The sequence below is a fragment of the Adiantum capillus-veneris genome, chromosome 19 (genome assembly GCF_014529385.1).
Source record: "Adiantum capillus-veneris isolate H3 chromosome 19, ASM1452938v2, whole genome shotgun sequence".
Classification (NCBI taxonomy): Eukaryota; Viridiplantae; Streptophyta; class Polypodiopsida; order Polypodiales; family Pteridaceae; genus Adiantum; species Adiantum capillus-veneris.
Window position 1 is genome coordinate 39,580,698 of NC_140949.1, and position 20,815 is coordinate 39,601,512.

General features: G+C 40.9%; 1 protein-coding gene across 1 annotated transcript; it reads left to right on the forward strand.

The window, feature by feature from the left end:
* Window positions 1-8,162: 8,162 nt before the first annotated feature.
* Window positions 8,163-13,289, forward strand: LOC147433870 (origin of replication complex subunit 1B-like). The gene is made up of 17 exons (XM_086490499.1): window positions 8,163-8,489; window positions 8,675-9,335; window positions 9,687-9,822; window positions 9,904-10,200; window positions 10,282-10,424; window positions 10,536-10,638; window positions 10,716-10,838; window positions 10,913-11,074; window positions 11,162-11,219; window positions 11,303-11,481; window positions 11,556-11,670; window positions 11,783-11,883; window positions 11,988-12,083; window positions 12,176-12,252; window positions 12,347-12,430; window positions 12,546-12,708; window positions 12,792-13,289. Exons 1-16 carry the CDS (start codon window positions 8,390-8,392, stop codon window positions 12,607-12,609), a joined length of 2,499 nt encoding a protein of 832 aa, XP_086346625.1. The 5' UTR covers window positions 8,163-8,389; the 3' UTR covers window positions 12,610-12,708; window positions 12,792-13,289.
* The last annotated feature ends 7,526 nt before the right edge of the window (window positions 13,290-20,815 follow it).

The window sequence follows — 20,815 nt, forward strand, 5'->3', positions numbered from 1 at the left end:
AAAATCAATTAATTAAATATCCTAAATTATCATTGGACCCTTTGGGTGGCCAACCAATAGGCTTCAGGCACACCATGAGGGCAACATGAGGAGGAACTTGACAAGTGTCCTTGCTGCCTCTTCAAGCTGGGGTTTCCCTTGTGTGTGTGTGTGTGTGTGTGTGTGTGTTCTCTCTCATCCCCCCCCTTGTAGGCTCGCCCCCCTCCTTGTAGGGATCTTTTTGACTTTGGATGAGCAAGCCCCTTAGTCATCAAGCATGACAAAGCACTTGAACTAGGGGGTGTTCCCACAAGCATCTCAGGCAAGCATCTCAAGGCACCTCAAGCACCTTAATCATGTAGCAAGTCAAGCACCTCAAGCATGGAGCCAGTCAAGCACCTCAAGCATCTTAATCAAGCACCTCAAGCATGTCAAGCACCTCAAGCACGACAAGCACCTTAAGCGGGACAAGCACCTCGAGCTTAGGCCGGGTTCCCACCTCAAGCTCAACCCTAGCTTGCCTAAGGTCAAAGGACTTTTACACACATTATTGGAGGTCTGGTGTGAAACTAACCCTAAGGTCTTATGCTCCATTGGTTAGCCTTGCTCTTTGATAGACCATCTCTCATTTGGGCCCCTTAACCATTGGCCCCGTGTTGAGATAGATCTATAAGCACATGTCTATATCTTAACCCTTGTTCCCGTGTATTCTCCCACATTAAGTGATCAGTTTAATATGAGAAAATCATTTGGGTTGGATAGATATTAATTTTTATGGCAGTGAAGGAGGAAGGGAGTAACTTAAAACAGTCACCCCCCTCCAGTGTGGGGGTATCCTTAGTAGATAGAGCTCTTCTCTAAAGCACACATTTCTTGACATATTATAAAGTACTATCTACCCCTTGAGGTTGGGAGCTCTACTCTAAAGCACACATTGCTTGACATATTATAAAGTACTATCTACCCCTTGAGGTTGGGAGCTCTACTCTAAAGCACACATTGCTTGACATATTATAAACTTACTCTCTACCCTTGAGGCTGGGGGCTCTTGACTCGTGCATTTTATCATAGGACTTGCAAAACTCAAGTAGTACATACTAAGGGTAAGACAAAGTCGTGCCCCCTCTCCTCTACACAAAACAACTTGCACTTATGTTGCTAGCATTTGTTTCATTTTTGTGTGCTCATAAACAACCTATGAAAGGAGGCCAGCACGTGGATATAGCATCCAACCTACTAGGTGCCAATGGGAGTGCAACAAATGAGGACTATGAGACCAACGCCAACACGGATGACATTGCAAAATGTGTAAGGATGCCATGCTATCCAAGACTTCCATGGCAGCAAAAACAAGCTTCTGCATCAAATCACCTTAGTTAGATTTAGCTTGCTTCAGGTATAAATTCACCTTAACATAGATCAAATTTTTTGGGGTGCATAATCAGGCATCACTTTTACCCCATATTACTAGCATGTTTGTAACCAAAATTAAGGGATATATTAACATGAAATAACACAATTTGAGGGCTAGATTTGATAGAGACAGAGCTACACTACACATGTCATTGCCCGACGTAGTATGAGATACACAGCCGCTTCCACGGCCTGTTCACAGAAGGTTTCAGACCTTTTTCTAGAGTCATGAGATACAAGGATCAGAGATGTCTCGGATTGTTCCTGTTAAAGTTGCACAAACTTAGGTAGAGCTTGCTGAGGACATCAGGGGAAAGACAATCTCAGAGACGAATCACATATTTCTTTACACAAGCCAGGGGAGACCTAGAGGAGCAATCATTACAACAGATCTCATAGCCCACCCATACTAGAGGTACGCTGCTTGACCGAGCCACTGAACTAGGCAGATCAAGACCTCGAGGGGTTTCCCACCACTGACGAAGGTTGCAACAGAAGATATAGATTACTCTAGCTCGACATGCAAGACGCCCAACCAGAGTACTGACCGTGGAGGACGTTGATGAGATTCGACAACGACCGATGAGAGATTTCCTCCGAAAATAACCCCCCCCCCCTCTCTTTATCGCGTCTCAAACCCAAATCAACTTCACTTTTATTTCCTTCCTCCATAGTGTCTTAATTTTAGTGTTAGTTATTTGTAACTTTGTGATTTTCATACTCAGACATTATATCAAATTCACCAATTGTAATTTTTTAGTCTCATAGAAGACGTTAATATAACATTTCAATTCATTTCATCTCTCTCTCTCTCTCTCTCTCTCTCACACACACACACACACAACACACACACACACACACACACACACACACACACACACACACACACACAACTAAGTGGGTTTAGAGTCTGTAGAATATAAAGTCAAGTTGCTAATCTGTGAATATAAATCTACGGTTAAAGGGTTGCCTATTGCTATTGCCTTCAAGGACGACAATGGTCTTAGGGGAGGGGGGGGGGGGGGGGGGGGGGGGGGGGGGGGGGGGGGGGGGGTCACTTACAAGAAATCACCTATATCACATGGATTTATAGAATATATATATATAAAACCCTATACTTACATGCTCTGTGGTATAAAATAAATCCCCAATGAAAAACATTGAAGAGGAGGATAGAAGTTTTACATTGTAGGAACAATCCCAAGAGACCTCAAAGGTCTATCCAACAAGTCTTGAACTCAAGACTCGATACTCTAGAAGGAACTGGGATAACCAATCTACCACACTTTGATGATAGAAAGGTTATCCAAATTTCCTTTTGTTACTCTCTCTCTCTCTCTCTCTCTCTCTCTCTCACACACACACACACACACACACATGCACACCTGTGAGAAAAGAGATTTTTTACAATGTAGGAACAATCTATGTGATGAGTCTTGAACTTACCTGCTAACAATGGGCACTGCAAATAGAAGAGGCTCCTAGGAGACTTTAGAGAGAGAGAGAGAGAGAGAGAGAGAGAGAGAGAGAGAGAGAGAGAGGTGAGTGCCGAGGGAGGGGGGGGGGGGGGGGGTTTACACACATCTGATGGGGAACCCTACATCTCCTCCTAATACAAGGTGTGTCCATAGAGAGCCAATTGATTTGCACCCATTGGAGATAGTACCTTATGATGGTAGGGTCATAGGGTGTTGATTTTTGTTAATACACTTACTATGAGCACTCTATAGTCTCCTATGTTTGTAGAGCTCTCTTGTGATACCTAAGTAGATTACCATGTGATACATCTAAAATGCATCCAAGGGATTTATCAAAGATCTACTTGATGATTCTTGATCACTTTGGTGATAGAAAGGTTATCCCAATTTCCTTTTGTTACTCTCTCTCTCTCTCTCTCTCTCTCTCTCACACACACACACACACACACACACACACACACACACACACACACACATGCACACCCGTGAGAAAAGAGTTTTTTTTACAATGTAGGAACAATCTATGTGATGAGTCTTGAACTCAAGACATGATACTCCAAGGGAATTGGGATAACCATTCTACCACACTCGGGTGATAGAAAAGTTATTCCAATTTCCTCTTCCTATTCTCTCTCTGAACACACATATACATATGCCCCAGAGAGAGAGAGAGAGATTTTATCATTGTCCTCAAAGGTCAAATGACCTATGGGACCAAAGCTACATGTGATTTACTATGTGTAGGGCTGATGAGTGATTCTTGATGCTCAAGGATCATGGTGATGAGAATCACAATGGAGAGCCCACACAATGGCTGGGAGAGGAAAATATGTAGGTCTAGGTCCCATGGATCAAAATGTGAGGAAACCAAGTTTGGATGTGAGCAAAAGCTGAGCACTTTAGCAATGTATGGTACTCAGACTCTCGAACTTGTAGTGAGCATAATGCACACCCAATGTGCATATAGGCAATGGGACTATTTTCCATTGCCCCAACAATTCATCTCACATCAAAAGGGAGTGGAAGTTAGTCGATGACTACGATAGTGCGTATCCCTAGCAAGGGGATATACTCAAGCATATAAGACCCACTCAATTCCTCCCAAGCCATAATACATTAGCATTGTAGAAAAGCTTCATTCGCTTGGGAGTTTATTGAGACATCATGTTGCGAGTATAATGCATCCCATCTCCCAAACCACTTCTTTATGCATCTGTTTGGTTCTCATGGTCTTGCTTTTATGTGTCGTTTGAACTTTCGTGCTTGCTTCCCATGCAATTGTAGGAGATCGATGTGAGGGGTTTCTCATCGCATCTTCATCATGTATTCCACAATCCTCTCCATGCCCATAACCTCAATTGTAAGAGATCGCGACTCAAGGAGGAGCATATACGGTGTTTGTGTCTTAACTGAGAAAAAGTTTGAAAGAAAGTGGTTATGGACATTTTCAAACTCTTCCCAAGTAGACTTTGAAATGCTCTTGTCCCACGCTTCAACTCCATAAAGAAGAACTGGTGTCAACAATATGTCAAAAAGGTACTTCTTGAGAACCCAACATTTGATATCCCACACATTATACATGTTCTCAAATGCATACTACACTCTCTTCCCAATATCTTCCAAAATGACACATAGAACATTCATGCCACTTGTGATTGGTAGGAAGCTCAAGGCCAAAGTGCTTAAAGGTCTCAATCACTGCAAGTGTCTCGTTGTTGTACACAATGCATGGCTTCTCCTTATGGTTGGCTTTCACAAGCATAACCTTTGTTTTGGATGCATTCACAATTAGCCCACTATGCAAGTAAAAGTTCTCAAGGACAATCATAAGATTTTGGGCATCCTCTAAAGTATGTGCCAAAAGTACTACATCATTCGCACACAACAAAAGCATGATTATCACATTGCAATTAGTCGCCTCTTCAATGCCTTCTCATTGCATAAACTCAAGTCCCATTTGCTCCAATTGATCAATGCGTAGCCCAAAGAGAGTCGGTGACAATGGACATTCTTGTTTAACCCAACAGAGCTTGCGAGAAATTACGAAATTCCTCTTCCCATGAACAATTGACATATCACCATCTCATAGATACGAGAAACCGCAAGCATAAACTCACTCGGTACTTGAAGTTCATCCATCCTTCTCCACGAATTGTACGTGGAATCATATCAAAGGCTTTCTTGGAGTCACACAAAGCAACAATATAATCGCTTACCTTTCAAACCGCTTTCCTCCATGAGAACATCAAACGTGACAAGATGAGCAATGGTGCTATGACGTTGTTGGAAACTGCTTGTCCCTTTGCATGCTTGCCATGCTTTTTAGTCCATTCACTCATTTTTATCTCCATTATGCACTCAAAGAACTTTGCGCGCAGAGAGAGAGAGAGAGAGAGAGAGAGAGAGAGAGAGAGAGAGAGAGAGAGAGAGAGAGAGAGAGAGAGAGAGAGAGGATGCAAATGCCATTTTAAAAAACCTCAAAAGCCACTCTACGACACCACATTTGGTATACGTTTCATAGTGCTCATCGCCAAACTCATGCTTCTCGGTCAAGCATCAAAATTTTGAACCGTATCAAATCCAGCCAAGATAAAATTGATCTCATAAAGAACTTTCCCTCAAGTTCCAAATCACAGATGCAAAGCGTCACGATACTTCCTTCTCTCGTCTCATGCAAGAGCGTCATTTTGGGCCTCGTGGCATACTCGGCCATAATAGAGTAGTATAGATAGTATAGAAGTAGAGATTGAAATTGTGGCGATAGGGTTGTCTCCTCAACTATTGCCTTTAGTCTCAGCTATGCATTTCACTCCCACGCAGTGCTGGAAATTGCAACCCTTCTTTATGGGTCTAGCCTTGCACATGCACGACACTTTTGTGATAGGCCTTCCCGGTGAAGAGCATGCCATTCAGATACCCCTTCTTGGTGGATGGGTCCTTTGAAAATAAACCTTCACTAGGAAGGGCACGTTTTGAAAATGCCCTTCAAAGTCAAATTTTATACAATAGCAAAATTTAAGGTTGCTTAGTTAAAACTTGAGCCTAAGTTCTAAGGGTACCGTGCACCTCCGATGTGCTGCATTCGGGATCAACTGGTTTGTGTTTGAGCCTTGTGGTGGTAGGAAGTTTCTCTTGGTAGCTTATGGTTTGCCATTGTCATGCTTTGTTTTGTCTTCTTGTGCATTGGACATGTTGAGGTGGGCTGGAAAGAATCCCGATGTGGTGGCATTTGTTGCTCGAGATCTTTATCCGAATATATTTTTTGTAAAAGCCTTGTCTCTATGGTGTTTATGCTTCCTGTGGCATGTGATGTGCATGGGTCGTCATGGTTTGCAATGGTGGGTTGTGAGTCCTGTAAAAGCTAAGACGTTTGTAGTGTTTTTGTCTTTAATACAAATAGCTCCTATTGAGCATTGCTTATAAATTAGGGGAAAAAAAAGCTTAAGTTTTAAGGTGGTAAAATATAAGTGCTCAGCCCCTGTATGGTCTATTTTTGTATCCCTTATGCTGAGAGTTTTGTCGAGGGTGGCTCCTTGCTCAACCGATGTATGGTGGATGGTCACTATGGCTTGGTCTAAGCATGGCTTGCTGACTTTGTAATTTTTTTGATTACGTTCATATATTATACTCACAAATGTGAGTTCTGAAAAATAAAAAGAGTCCCACCTCCTAAATCAAAGAACAAATAACACTTTTAATGTGTTATTTTTAAGGAAGACCTTCAAAAAAACAAAATACGATAGGACTCAAGATTTGCAAATCACTTGTTGTGCTTTTTCTACAAAATGTCGATGCTTAGCAATGCTGAGTTTTATGCAATCACTCTTGTGATGTCTGCCACATGTGTGTTGGTTCTAGAATCTAGCGATCTCTAAGCTCTTCCTCTAATGTCCTAGCCTCTAGCACATGTGTGACTACAAGGTATAGAGTGTGAGCAATCAACAAGCAGTTGAGTTTGGACATGAATCTCTTAAAAACAATGAGGAGACATCGTTGAGCCTCAAGGAAACGAGTCAAAACAATGAATGGAGTTGGAGCTAGGATTGGAGATTGCTTGAGGATTCAGGAGACAATACTTACCAATACTCAAAGGTTCATTGAATCCAAGGATGCACCATGCCTTATGGCTTCACATGAGAGACAAACACTTTCTATGTAGAATTCTTTCTCTATTTGTGCCACCCACAGTCCACTGCCCATCTCTCCTACTTGTAGTTACAACATGCACGTTGAAGGGCTGATATATGCCAAGAAAATCTCAAACTGCATCTTGGCCCCTCTACCCTTGCACAAACTCCTAGGTCATGTCATCCCTCCCTTTGTTGCGATATGCATTCTCACAAAGACACCTTCCTCTCTGAGGGCCTCACCTCACTGAATTGCCTCGCTCCTCTTCCTTTTCTCAAAGGGCCTCACCTCACAAAAGTCCCTCCAACTTGTGGCACATGTTGGCTAGAGTGAGTGCTCTCAAGAAGAGAGAGAGAGAGAGAGAGAGAGAGAGAGAGAGAGAGAGGCGAACATTGAGGGTGATGCTTTTGGGGGGGGAGAGGGGGAGCAGACAGAGCTAAGGTATAATATACCAATATTCTAAGAATTTTCTAACAATTGAATTTTTTTGAAGAATACCTAGTATGTCCCTACGATTTAAAAAAAATCATTATCGAGCGAATCTTAGATGATGCGCACTTCGAAGACAGCCTGATGTACAAGATGCGACGGCGAAGGGGGGACAATGTTGTTGGCAGAGCTGGATGCAGGGTCGAGGGACTGCGCTTGGCAGGAACTGAGCAGCAGGGCGCGCAGGTGGACGAGGGCCTGGGAAGAGGTTGAAGATTTTTTTTTATAGAACGAAAGGTGCGATTGAAATCACAGAGAACGGCTAGCTGAGTTGGTTAGCTTCGAATTCTGCTGGCCCGACCATCAGAGTTCAAATCTGTAAACCAGCTGTGAATTTTGTTGCTCTTTGTACGCCAAGCTAGGAAATGAGGGATCTCAGAAGATTCCTGTACAATATAATAACAAACCCACCAATATGCTTGGCGAGACAGAGTGCTAACATGCTAGCTCTCTTAAGTATGGAACAATGAAAGGTACAACAAAAAGCAAGTGAATATTTCATAGAAGCGAGAAAATTAAGGGGTATTGAGTGACGGGTTGGTGCATTTTTGCCTTGCATGACGGGCGAAGTGTATGATGGCCTTTCCTCTCCAAAGGCCTACTAAGGGAATTTCTCTTCCCTAGGAAAGACAAGGGCACCCTTCAATTTCCGGGCCTGCTCCCACGTTCAAAATGGTCCATCCATTAGAATACAGAAAAGTGAGTGCTTTCCCGCCACGTCAATCTCCCGCCCTAGCCTTAGGGATCAATTGGACACACACTTTTGAGCTTACTGACCGTTGCAGCTGAGCGATGGATTTAGTAGCGCAGAGGAGTATTGGCCGTACGTAGTGATGTGGGCGATGGAAAGATGAGCTTCTAGCAGGCTGCCCTTAGCTCCCTTTGCATTTCTGCTGCTGGCAATGGAGGCTTCAGGTGTTCATGCTGGTGCCTGCTTGCCTCAAGCACTCCCCGCATCTGCATCGCCTAAGAAGAGATCATGGGGAAGCGACGCCCTTGCAGGTTTCTGTTTTGTGTGTGTGTGAGAGAGAGAGAGAGAGAGAGAGAGAGAGAGAGAGAGTATCGCTTTGTTTGTAGAGAGTGTCGAGAGAGAGAGAGAGAGAGAGAGAGAGAGAGAGAGAGAGAGAGAGAGAGAGAGTATTGCTTTGTTTGTAGAGAGTATCGTTTTGTTTGTTACCATGTATCAGGTGAATCTGTGCCAGATGTAACGCCATCACCGCTAAAGACTTGCAGAAGGTCTCCTAGAACACCTGACATTGCTCACCCACCTCGCTTGCGGCCTAGAAAATTAGGGTTTGATGATGTCCCAGACAACTCAACCATTCAAGAACTTCAAGAAAAAGCAGAGCAAGGTCAGCTTAGCCCAGGTGCTGCTCAAAAAGGGACCGAGAAGACTCCCAAAAAGCTTCCATTGCCCAAGAAGAAAGAATTGAATGCACGCACCAGTAATCTGAGCAACAAGAATGGCATTAGAACCCTAAATCCTGTGAAAACCCCAAGAAAAACGTTTCTTGATTATGTTGTAGTAGATCGCATAAAATTCCAAACGGGGGATGATGTATACATACGACGGACAGAAGAGGATGTTGATGAGGAGGCAGAGGGTTGCCTTGTTTGTGGTAAATCCGGAAAGCTTGTTGAATGTGACAATTGTTCTCGTGGAGTCCACTTGAAATGCACTGATCCGCCCTTGAAGAAGGTTCCCAAAGGGGAATGGCTATGCTCACTATGCGTAGCAGTGGCCAAGTCACAATCTGGAAAATCACGAGTCAATGTTCCCAATGACACACTCAAAACAGCACGAGAGCTACTTCTTGCAAGCAAACTATGGGCAGCCCGAATAGAGAGGTAGATATTGAGTTATATCTATTCTTTGCTATGATTTTCTACGAATAATGCATTATTTCTTGCATATGTATGCTTTTCAATGGTAGGTACCCAATGTCACGTTTTAGAGATCTTCGGTTAGTTGGCCAAAGGCTCACAAGAGTGCAAAATAGCATCCCGCTCATTAGTTCAGCTCACTGGGACCTCTGTGCTTATGTTTTTGTGGTGTCCAGCAGATTGATTCCTCTGAATCATAATTGATTGCCCTCACAAGCCTATTTTGCAATTCCTGATGAACGTAGTGATGTCACACGAACTGTGGCAAGGAACCAAAGGGTGTAACTGATTTATGAGAATTTGGTGTTCCTCTAGAATATGGAGAGAAGCAGATGGTATGCTTTGGTTTCAAGGACGATGGTATGTTATTCCAGAAGAGACTGCAGTGGGTAGGCAGCCTCACAATCTTCGCAGAGAATTGTTTCGCACTAATCATTTGGACAATAATGAGGTACCACACTTCCTTTGTTTCAAGAACTGCCTTTCACAGCATTTTCACAGTCAAATACTATGCTCTTTGTCCATTGACTAGGTGGCATCAATTCTTCGTAAATGTAATGTTATGGGTCCAACCGAATTTCGTAACTCCGGCAGAGATGGGGATGATGTTTTTCTTTGTGAATATGCTTACGACCCTCAGTTTGAGACCTTCAAGCGCATTTCAGATGACGACGAAAATGGTCAAGCTTCTTCTGATGAGCCTGAGGACTCTCAAACAGAAATTGAAGAAGACCATGAGAGTGATAGTGACAGTCACGACGATAACAAGCGGTCCTCCCAGAAGTTATTGGGATCTTCGAAGAAATCATCTCCTCCAACTAGAGCAGCAGTAAGTAATTTGCAATTGTTGTTGTCAATTCGGAAGTAAATTAGGCGTCCTTATTTTGATCAGATTCTTTCATAAATGCAGAATGTTCGTGGTGGCCATCTAAGCAAAGTAGGTGCAAAAGTGATTCCTGCGACTGCTAGAAGAAAGCCAGCCACAGCTTTTGAAAGGGCAAAAGCTGCCCTAAGATTAACGGCTACTCCAGAATCACTGCCATGTCGGGAAAGGTATGAACTGGCAGGTCTCAAATGCTGCTTTTTCCATTTTGCATAACCAAAGTTTCAAGGATCCAAAGCCTGGACTCACAATATCATACGGACTTGGCCTTTGTTTCTTAGGGAGATGGGGGAAATTTCAGCTTTTGTGACTGATGCGGTGGTGGCAGGTAATGGAACTTTGGGCCATTGCTTGTACATTAGCGGAGTACCAGGCACTGGCAAGGTAGCCTACCAACTTGATTCTTGCAAAGTGTTGTCTTCTCTTGTTGTTCCAACAGTTGCTGCTGCCCATTTTTGCAGACTGCAACGGTGATGGAGGTCATGCAGAAACTTAAGAAGAGCTATGAGGAGAAGAATTTACAGCCATATCGGTTTGTTGAAATCAATGGCCTGAGGCTGACATATCCAGAACACTTATACACTGTATGCACATAAATCTTTTTGGCCTGCTTTAGAGGGATGCGAGGCTGCTGGCGTTTCTAATAGCACTCTTGCAGGTGCTTCATGAGGCGCTCACAGGACATCATGTTGGATGGAAGAAGGCTTTGCAACTTCTTGATGAAAGATTTTCAAATCCAAAGCCATCAAGGAGGGTTGATGCAAGGCCCTGCATTCTTTTTATTGATGAGTTGGACCTCTTGGTGACACGAAATCAATCTGTAAGCTCCTCAGATTGAATGGTGAATGAGCTGAAAAGAAACTCCATTTCGATGGTGCTCACTGTAATCTTTTGCCCCAACTTGCAGGTATTGTACAATGTTTTTGACTGGCCAACACGGCCGCATTCTTGGCTCTTTGTCATAGGTGAGCTAACTAACCAACTTACATGCAAGCATGGGGTACCTATTCTGGTTGCTTAATGTCTACTATTCTGCTTTATTGTATAGGTATAGCAAACACTATTGACTTACCAGAACGATTGCTTCCAAGAATAGCAAGTCGGATGGGTCTTCAAAGAGTATCATTCAGTCCCTACTCACATGAGCAGCTGCAGAGGATCATTTCAACTCGATTAGAAGCAATTGATGCCTTTGAGAGTCAGGCTGTTGAGTTTGCATCACGCAAGGTAGACCTGCGTTTTGAAGTGCTCCCCATAAGTAGCCAACACAATCTCACCTCAAACTCTTACCTTTGCTTCAGGTTGCTGCTGTCTCCGGTGATGCGCGCCGTGCTCTAGAACTTTGTAGACGGGCAGTTGAGATTGCTGAGGCAAGATGTGCAAATGACCCAAAACCAGGTTCTGGCAAAAGCAAAGGTGACATTTACCTGATTGAAGCCTGTGTATCGAATTGAACTTCCATTTCTGTGCACGGAGATTAGTATAGCAGCTAGCTAGCTGATCACTATCCTCTCTATGTGTCTAGCAGGCTGTCGAGTTAAAGCTAAAAGTAATGATAAAGGTAACCTTGCTGGCATGAAAGATGTGGAAGAAGCAATCAAGGAGATGTTTCAAGCTCCACATATAAAGGCAAGTTTACACGTAGTGTTTGAATTCTTGAGCATTTTGTGACAAAGGAAAATTTTGATTTAGCCAAAGTGGGTTCTTACAGCCGTGTTGCAACTAACTCGCAGATTATGGGTCGGTGTACTAAGCTTGCAAAAATATTTCTGGTATCCATGGTATATGAGCAACATAAGTCTGGGATGATGGAGACCACCTTTGAGAAGGTAATAATGCAAGCCCTTTCATGGCTGCTATGATGAAGCATTCCACCAGCTCCAAGTTTTATGACACATTCAAGGCGCCTGTTTTCGTTCAGGTAGCAGCAATTTTTACGTATCTCTGTCAAAACAACAATGAAAGCCCAGTTGATTGGGACACACTTCTTTCTATAGGGTATCGTTCATCTGTATATTTTCTTGTGATGCTGTTGAGACAATTAGAATAGCTAGGAATTTCATTGACAGTGACTGGCTCTGATGTTGAGCAGGTGTAGCTTAGGTGCTTGCCGGCTGATTCTGTGCGAGGCAGGTTGTCGTCACCGCATTCAAAAGTTGCAACTCAATTTTCCCACGTAAGAATTAGGGTTTACACCAAGGCTTGCTGGTTATGATCTTGCTCTTTTTAGTGCTCAATTCGTCTTCAAGCAGTGTACTATTATGAACAAGCTCTTCACGTGTTGGTTTCAGGGATGATGTTTCCTTTGCTTTGAAAGAAGATCCAGAGGTCCCATGGATTGGCAAGTATTTGTGAAGAACACAAGCTCTGCAAGCTAAAGAACATCTGGAAGAATGATCTGAAAGGTCTTTTGTTCTGATCCCACGTTTCAAACGGGTTAAGTCCATTTCAAAGGTGTCTTCCTTTATCTATGCCAAGAGTTCAGTACTGCTTCAAGAATAGTGCTTACTTATTAAACGGTGCCTTGCTTTATGCAGTAAGCAAGGCTGAGGATTCTTTCCCCATTATGATGACATGCAAGCTGCTGCTCGCTTCGACTTGCAAAGGAGACCAGTGTTATGGCTGCAAGTCTCTCATTCTTTGAGAAAACATAGCAGCCAGCATACGACGGGCCTGGGGCTGGTTTTCGAGTCCTCCCATGTATGAAGATAACGTAACAATAGATATTGCAGATCACAAGGTACTCTTCCCAAGCTCTGAAACCACATAATCAGATCACAAGGTACTTCTACCAGGTTAGTGACTCATTCATAAGCCAACCTATGGCTTCAGTTGTCTAGCTTTAACTCCTAATGGACAAACATTCGGCATTTGACATTCAGGTGGTGAGATTGATCCAACAATCTTCCACGTAAAAGAACTTAAGAACGGGCTCTGCCCAAAGCTTATTCCATGGTTGTGCACAGTAGAGCTTCAAGGTGCTTTGTCAACTGTTTTTTTATAACAAAGGTTATGTATGGATATTTTGTGTGTGAGTGTGTGTGTGTGTGTGTGAGAGAGAGAGAGAGAGAGAGAGAGAGAGATGACATGACCAAGATAAGTCACCTGTTTGAAAGAATTTGGGATGTCACCTGTTTGAAAGAAATTGGGTTGGCCTTCTTTGCATGCAGTGGTCATATTGGTTGATCTCTCCCTCTGAATTGTCTCAATTGCTCTTCTTTGTAGCTTTTCAATGCATGTGAAAGCGATCGAGCTTCTCAATGGCAGAGCATGACGATCTACCCTTGATTGTCCAATATTTACACAAGAAGATTTAGAAATTTTCTCATATTGGAAAACAAAGTCTTTTTCAGTGTTTTTCATACAATCCATAATATCATGAGCTTCTGCTCGAGAGGCACTGCAGACCTAGCTAGGTACGATTGGAGGTAGGGAGCGGGGCGGGGCCGGTGGTCCCCTGCCCCCAATCGTACCTAGCTAGGTATGCAATGCCTCTCTCACAGAAGCTCATGATGTTGAGGTAAGTCACAATGTGGGAATTATTGTGAATCTATTCAAAACTTCTTGTGATATTAGAAGACATATGAGCCTGTTCTGTTCATAACTCAAAAAAGGACACGTGAGCTTGTTCATAACTCATAACTGTCTTTGGGACATCAACAATCCGTATTCAATATTGGTTTAGACAAGCTTAGAATTAATTTGCTTACTTCTTAACAGCTTGTCCATTTCTTTTGCAAGTTATTGATTGCTCACTCAACATTATTTTAATCAAATGATGCTCTTGACATAGTTAGGGTAGAGGGGCCAATAAGAGGACACCTAGCTTCATATGCTTGGATCTCCCTCCGAGAGCTCAATTTTCATTGATGGGTAGCTCATTAGAGTCATCTAGCCAAAGGGTATTTAGAGTAACATATATATTTTCTAGAGCAAGGTCGAGAATTGTGAGGTATGCCATTTTTGCACTTCCTATAACAAAAAGGACCAAAGTGTAGATGCACTTTGGGCCAAAAGAGGGAAATAGTTGGTGCAAAATTGTACCACTATTGGGATTTTGATAGTCCTTGCCTTGGGGGCCACTCATTGGCCCCTCTACTATTTCATTTATTGCTCAAGCATGTCCAAGAAGTCAATATGGCAAAGTTCCTATACCAGTAACATTTGCTTTCAACATTATCAACTTAGGATTTAAAAACATGTTGCATGGTATTGTTGATTGAATCCCATCAACATGTGAAAGATGCAAACAAAACCCTTGATGTTCAACTTGTGGGTAATTGAGTTAGTGGTCCCACCCAAGCACTCTGGCTTGAGAGCCAAGAGTGCCTAAATGAGAGAGAAGGGATATGGTGGGTTGCAAAGTACATTGAAACGATTAGTTAGTGGTCCCACTTTCAAGCACTCAATGGATTGATAGCCATGGGTGCCTACCTATCTCACCGATTCCCCTTGATTTTGGGCTCCATGACTTTGACAACCTAGACATGAGAGTATTGGGTTCGGAAGTACATTAATTAAGGAGGATGAACAAAAGAGTGCTTAAAAATGAACAAAGAGTCCAATCAGTATCACCCAAAGAACCACTATAAGGTGCTACTCTTGAAGATTTAAGGCCCCAAGAGCTAGGAGTGACTCAAAGTTGTAGAATTAAGGGGTGAAAGGAAGCGCCTTCAATGATTTGAAAAATTTATGCTCTCTTTCATCATTCTTTTGAATCCATTTAATCTTAGAAAATGTAAATGATATTCAAGAATGCTCGATATATTGCAAACTCATAATTTCTAAGCTTAAGTAAATAAACAATTAATTGTTTATGGTTGTAATATATTATGACATGTGATGGAGGAAATAAGTCTACATTAGATTTTGTCTTGATAATGAGTAATACAATGGAAACTATACTCAAGCATTTACAACTTTTGAGACAACTTGGATTTTCTTTCAATTTGCCTTAGCTACAACTCTCAACTCTTCCTCTTCTTTCTTCTCTCTTTGGCTTGATAATGTTGCTTAGTTTAGAAAACGGAACATCCGAACATTACACAATTCGTAGGACCACCCACACAAAGAAGTGCAATTACAGTAATTGACCTACTTTGAGAGATTTTAATGTTGCATGTGTATTTGCATGTAGAGGCATCCTACTTTGAGATCCCTCAACTCTTCCTTATACTCGAACCCAATTGTTAGTGCTTAGCTCTATGCCTAAATTGTCTTTACAGTGGCCCAATTGTCAATGCTAAGCTCTATTCCTTGCAAACAAGAGTTTTCAATATATCCTTCTACTTGTTTTCTTGGTGATGAAGATCTTTAGTTATGCTTCTACAAATAATGCAACTTCCATAGCCTTATAGTAACTATCAAAGTGGCTCATTCTTTTGGAGAATAGTTTGAGGCTTTATTGCATGATGAACTTCCAATTTCAATATTGTTTATTAATGGTCACAATTTGAGGTCGATGTTTGATGGGCATTTTACTCATTTTTTGGGTATTATGAGGTGTTATGTCCACATTTTACAGGTACAAATGTGAGTTTCTCTTCGTCAAAAAATACACTAAATCACACATAAAGTCCATGAAAGTTGATGGGCAAGCATGCTCGTGCCTTAATTATGACACTTGATTACTTTTTGGGTCTGGGCTAGCTCCAATATGCATGAATCTCTCAAAACAAATAATAATGCAACGACTCTTTGAATCGAGGTTATGTGACAAATGACCTCTTCGTAGATATCTTACTTATCTTTTTGCCAACCAAGAACATTATGCTTGAATTCTAAGTTCGGCATTTTGCTAAAGTATTGAAATTGCTAGGTAATGGCCGAGGTCAAATGATGTTATTTGTGAAGTTGATTCAAAGACAATGAGTTGAACACAATACTAGTCACATTTTGATTGTCATTCTTTGATATGTGTCCACTCAACTGGTATCCTCATGACCAAAATTGCCAATAAACATTAGTTTCTTTAGATACTTGGCAATGTGACATTACCAACAACCTTCTTGTACAGATCAAGATGTTTGTGAATCTAACCTTGCAAACAACCTTATTACTTGCAAAAGAATGCACGATGAATTAACATTGTGAGAATGAACTAAAGACTATGAAATTGAATTGACTTCCTCTTTCAGTGGTAAGCTAGAGATGATAGTTACTGTGTTGGCCTAGTTTTGAATATTTAGGTATTCTATGAAGGTTGAAATTTTCAGAGCTTGTGATGTTTGTACATGAGGGTGTCTAGAAGAAGTCACACGGCAATCAAATACACATGCATGAGATACAAAACTGTCTTAGTATGTTTGATGCATAGAGACTAAAAAACATGATTGCTTTACAAAATGGTGACTCGGTACAAGGCAAAACAAAATGGTGACTTTGTACAAGATGGTAAAATAAATAAAAAATGCAACATATAATCTTAATGCAGCCTCTTTTGAAATAGATATTGCTATCATGCTTAAGCTCCTATTTGCAATCACAGACATTGTGGTGCAAATTTTGCTCTTCAAGATGTAGTGTATGCCCATACTTCTCACCCATGGGTTCTTAGCATTACCCCCCCTTGTAGATGGCAAGAACAACCACTACTTGGTAGGAGACTGGAATGGTAATTCTCAAAAATAGTTACCGCGATAACTAGTACAATGCATAGTCATTCAAAAGTCCAATCGAAAGGGTATAAATAGGTCTCACTAATTCATTTTGAGAGACCTAGCCATTGATCTGTATTTGCATCTATTGTTAGATCTCTATCTCTCTTGACTAGTGCCTTGTGCTTGTATCTTGTAACTCTAATTAAGCTCTGAGCAGATTTGACTCACTCTGTTGTACTGGTTTACTTTGAGTTGCTATTCCTCTCCCTTGTATATAGGCTTCTTGGTTGCCCTTCTCATCATTGTGCAACTACTTATGTATCTTCTCCTCCTTGTCCATTAGACCCTCTCCATAGTGTTCCTTGTCTCCCCTATGCTCATCCGCTCATCCATTGTGGCCTTTAAGAAGAAGAAAATTCTATATGTAGGATTCTCCTTCTCACTTTCAAGTCCATAATAGTCCCGCTCAATAACCTTCACATTGGATTATAGATGAATTTATTATATTCTTATACGTATTGAAAATCTTGAGAGAGAGAGAGAGAGAGAGAGAGAGAGAGAGAGAGAGAGAGAGAGAGAGAGAGAGGTTTTAAGATTTAAGGATATGAACAAGCTGAACAATTCCAAGGTTCTCCTTGTCACAACCTTGTATTAAACCTTCAAATAGAAATAGTTTTGTCAAGATCATATAAGATTGGCACTTTCCCTTTGTTATTCCTTGCATAAAGCCTCTATTTTATTCTATCTTGATCGTGCCAACCAACATGAAACATAGGGTACGATATGCAATACATGGAAGATCACTCACTACCAACATGTTAAGGAGGCCTTCTCCTTGGGATAAGGAGTTATCTAAATTCATATTCAATCATTGTCATGTGCCGATTATAAACTACTCAAATGCACCCAAATTCATCCTTGTGTGTCTTTGTAACATAATTTAAAGAAGCTCAAATGTAAAAAAACACTAGAAAATTACAATGATCTATCACACATGTGACTTGTACTTTGACAATTTTGTCGGTGCTAGGAAAATTTGACAATGAATAAGTTCACATTGAGCTCTAATGGGCACTCAAATATAATGTCAAAAGCTTTAGGCCTAGATTGTGAAGGAAAACCAAATCAAATTTATGTTAAAATTATAACTTAATCAACTTAATAAGGCAAAATACATACTTGTCGATTTTGCTGTTATAATCAATGACAAAATCATAATGGGAAGTTTGAGGTTGGATCCCTTTCAAGTCGTATTTCCGTCCCAATTCATGGGATTTTCCTATTGACTTAAATTTCAAATTTTGCTTGTTCTGGCTCAAACTACTCTTGTCAATCAGGTACCTTTTTCCTCATCATATCCAAGCCTTGAAATTTCTATTACAACCATGAATCATGCTAGAAGAGGTATCTATCATCTTCATGTTGAGTTGAAAGATGATTATACACATCCTACAAAAAAAAAAAAGGTTGTTGAAGCCACTCCTTCTATCCTTTGAGCAATGAGATGAGAGGGAAAGACACCTTTCGACTGATGGATAGATGGTAGATTGTATTCCTCAAATCCAATCACCAAAGGCACTTCACCATTCTTCAACTTATTTTCATTGATGAGGTATGTAGGAGATGTCATTAAAGTGTGACAGGGCTGTACTCAAAACCTTGTAGCAAAGAGGGACATTGTTTTTTTGGCAATATGATGCTTCATATTAGCTAGTTTTATGGGATTGTGGCCACACACTCACACCTACACCCACATCCTTAAGTTAGAGTAGCATTTTTCACAACAATTTAAACATTCTCTTAGCTAAGATTGAAAAAAACAAGGAGAAGATAAAGAACCTGCAATCCCCAGTAAATGCAGCAAGAAGAAAGAGAACCGTGTTGGGGTCAGACAAAGAGAAAGTAAATTGAAAAAATGAGAGTCTCAACCAAGGAAGTGGAGGCAACAATAGCTGTTGTATCTTTGGATCTCTTTCTTTCCTTAGGAAACCTCACTTAGATTTTCTCCTCACAATGATTTTGTGGAAATATATTTTTTGCTATTTTTCAATTCAGTCTAGCTCAACCATACTACACACAAGGAAACATGAAAGGTGTATCACAATCATTTGTGAAGTGATTCTGCATGTTGTTTCTCAGAACATGTTGGATCAGAGAAGGTTGGAGATGGCTAGACAATTCATTTCAATGGATTCTTGCAAAGTTTCAACTTAGACAAGGAGGATGTTCAAGGGTTTATGGACAAATTTGGAATTAGTAGGGTGGTAGGTTACATGCGGTTATTGAAGGTCATGAAGAGAAAGTTGAATAACTATAAAAGAAGGGCTCCTTGCTTTCAAAGTATTCAATAGAGTCACGGCTTAGAATTAACTATAGGATCATGAAGATGCTTGGATTACTATTTCATATAAATGATATATATCATGGTAACAGGAAAGATGTCAATTATTTTAAATTGCGTTACTATGTCAATTTTAATTGTTTTAGTAACGCGCTCTTCAACTCAAGGGCTTTGCAAAGCGACATGATGGAAATCTATGATCTTTTGCACTCTAAGGTAAATAGACATGCAATTGTTGTGATCAAGTTAGATCAAAGTGATACTTTTAAGAATATGAAACTTTAGAGAGTCTCAATAACCCTAACAAATAGAGCTCTCAATACAAGAAAGAGGGAGCAAGGCAAAAAATCCCTAAACATTTTAGTGTTTAGTCAAAGAAGAACATTTGGTGGCTTGGTGCTTTTGAGGTTGATTGTGAGGATTTTAACATTTTGAATTGGGCTCCACCACATCAATATACCTAAAATTATCAAGGCCCATGAGATAGGGAAGGAGCTAAGTCTTGAAGGTGTTGTAGGTGCAAGGTGGAATGGCACATGGGGGGAGATCTAACGACACTAAAGTGTATGTACAATGTGTCGAAGGATGACGTTGACAAAAGCTGTGGGGATCATATTAGTTGAAATGAGGCCCTTGAGAGACACTCAAAAGATCCAAACTTCTAAGCACGTTTCAATATTTCCCTCATAAATGTCCAAATTTGCACACTGGATACAATGTGTAGAATTTTTGAGAAGTGTGTGTATCCCTATGTATTTTTTCATGTAAATGGCAACCTTTATTGGCAAGGGAGGTTTCCATAAATGGCCTTGTCAGATATTGAACCACATGGCGATTGAGATATATCCCAAGCTGTCATTAGCTGGAAAAATATTGGTGATTGAGATAGATCCTAAGCGGTCATTAGGGGGAAACAACTTAATCGAGCGGGTCTGCAACTTAATCGAGTAGCTGTTTTGTAGCGCTAAAAATTGGGCGAGACCGTAGTCTACAAACAACATGGGTTTTTTGGCTTTCTAAAAGAAGCCTTAGTGTTGAGTTGGGTTAGGCATACTTTCATTGTTTTCATTTCCATGATGGAGACTTACCTTAGATGTTATTTCCATTTTAAAATATTAAATGAATCTTTCTATTTCACCTTTCATTTCACATCGTTACACGGCTTGACTTCACTTGCATTCTCTTCTTTTAGAATGCTAAAGTGAAGCTTCACCTTGCATAATTCTAGCAAATTCTATACATATACATACATACAGACACATATACATATATTTATTTATTTTACACACACACACACACACTCACTAAATGAACATACCATGGTAAAGGGAAGAAAAAATGGTGAAATATGTGAGAACTTAGTTCAAAAATCTTGCAAATTCAAAAAATCGACTATTATTTTCGGTTTGCTTCTTTGCAAGGAGGAAACTCAGTCCCTTAATAAAAGAGATATTCTTGAACAATGCTTTACCTTATATAATTCTAGTTAAACTCAACCTATGATTTTATCATTTTCTTATTGTTTTAGAAAGCCACCGTGACCCTTTCACTTGTTTTAATAATATCAATATCAAATTGAACAAGAGTGTGTGTACACAAAGTGCATACCTCCCCCATCACC

Excerpts from the sequence above, each read along its gene's own strand:
- LOC147433870 (XM_086490499.1), top strand. The coding sequence starts at position 8,390 with ATGGAGGCTTCAGGTGTTCATGCTGGTGCCTGCTTGCCTCAAGCACTC. Across the intron at positions 10,839-10,912 it reads ATCCAGAACACTTATACACT|GTGCTTCATGAGGCGCTCAC; the intron begins GTATGCACATAA and ends GCACTCTTGCAG. Across the intron at positions 11,482-11,555 it reads TTGAGTTTGCATCACGCAAG|GTTGCTGCTGTCTCCGGTGA; the intron begins GTAGACCTGCGT and ends CCTTTGCTTCAG.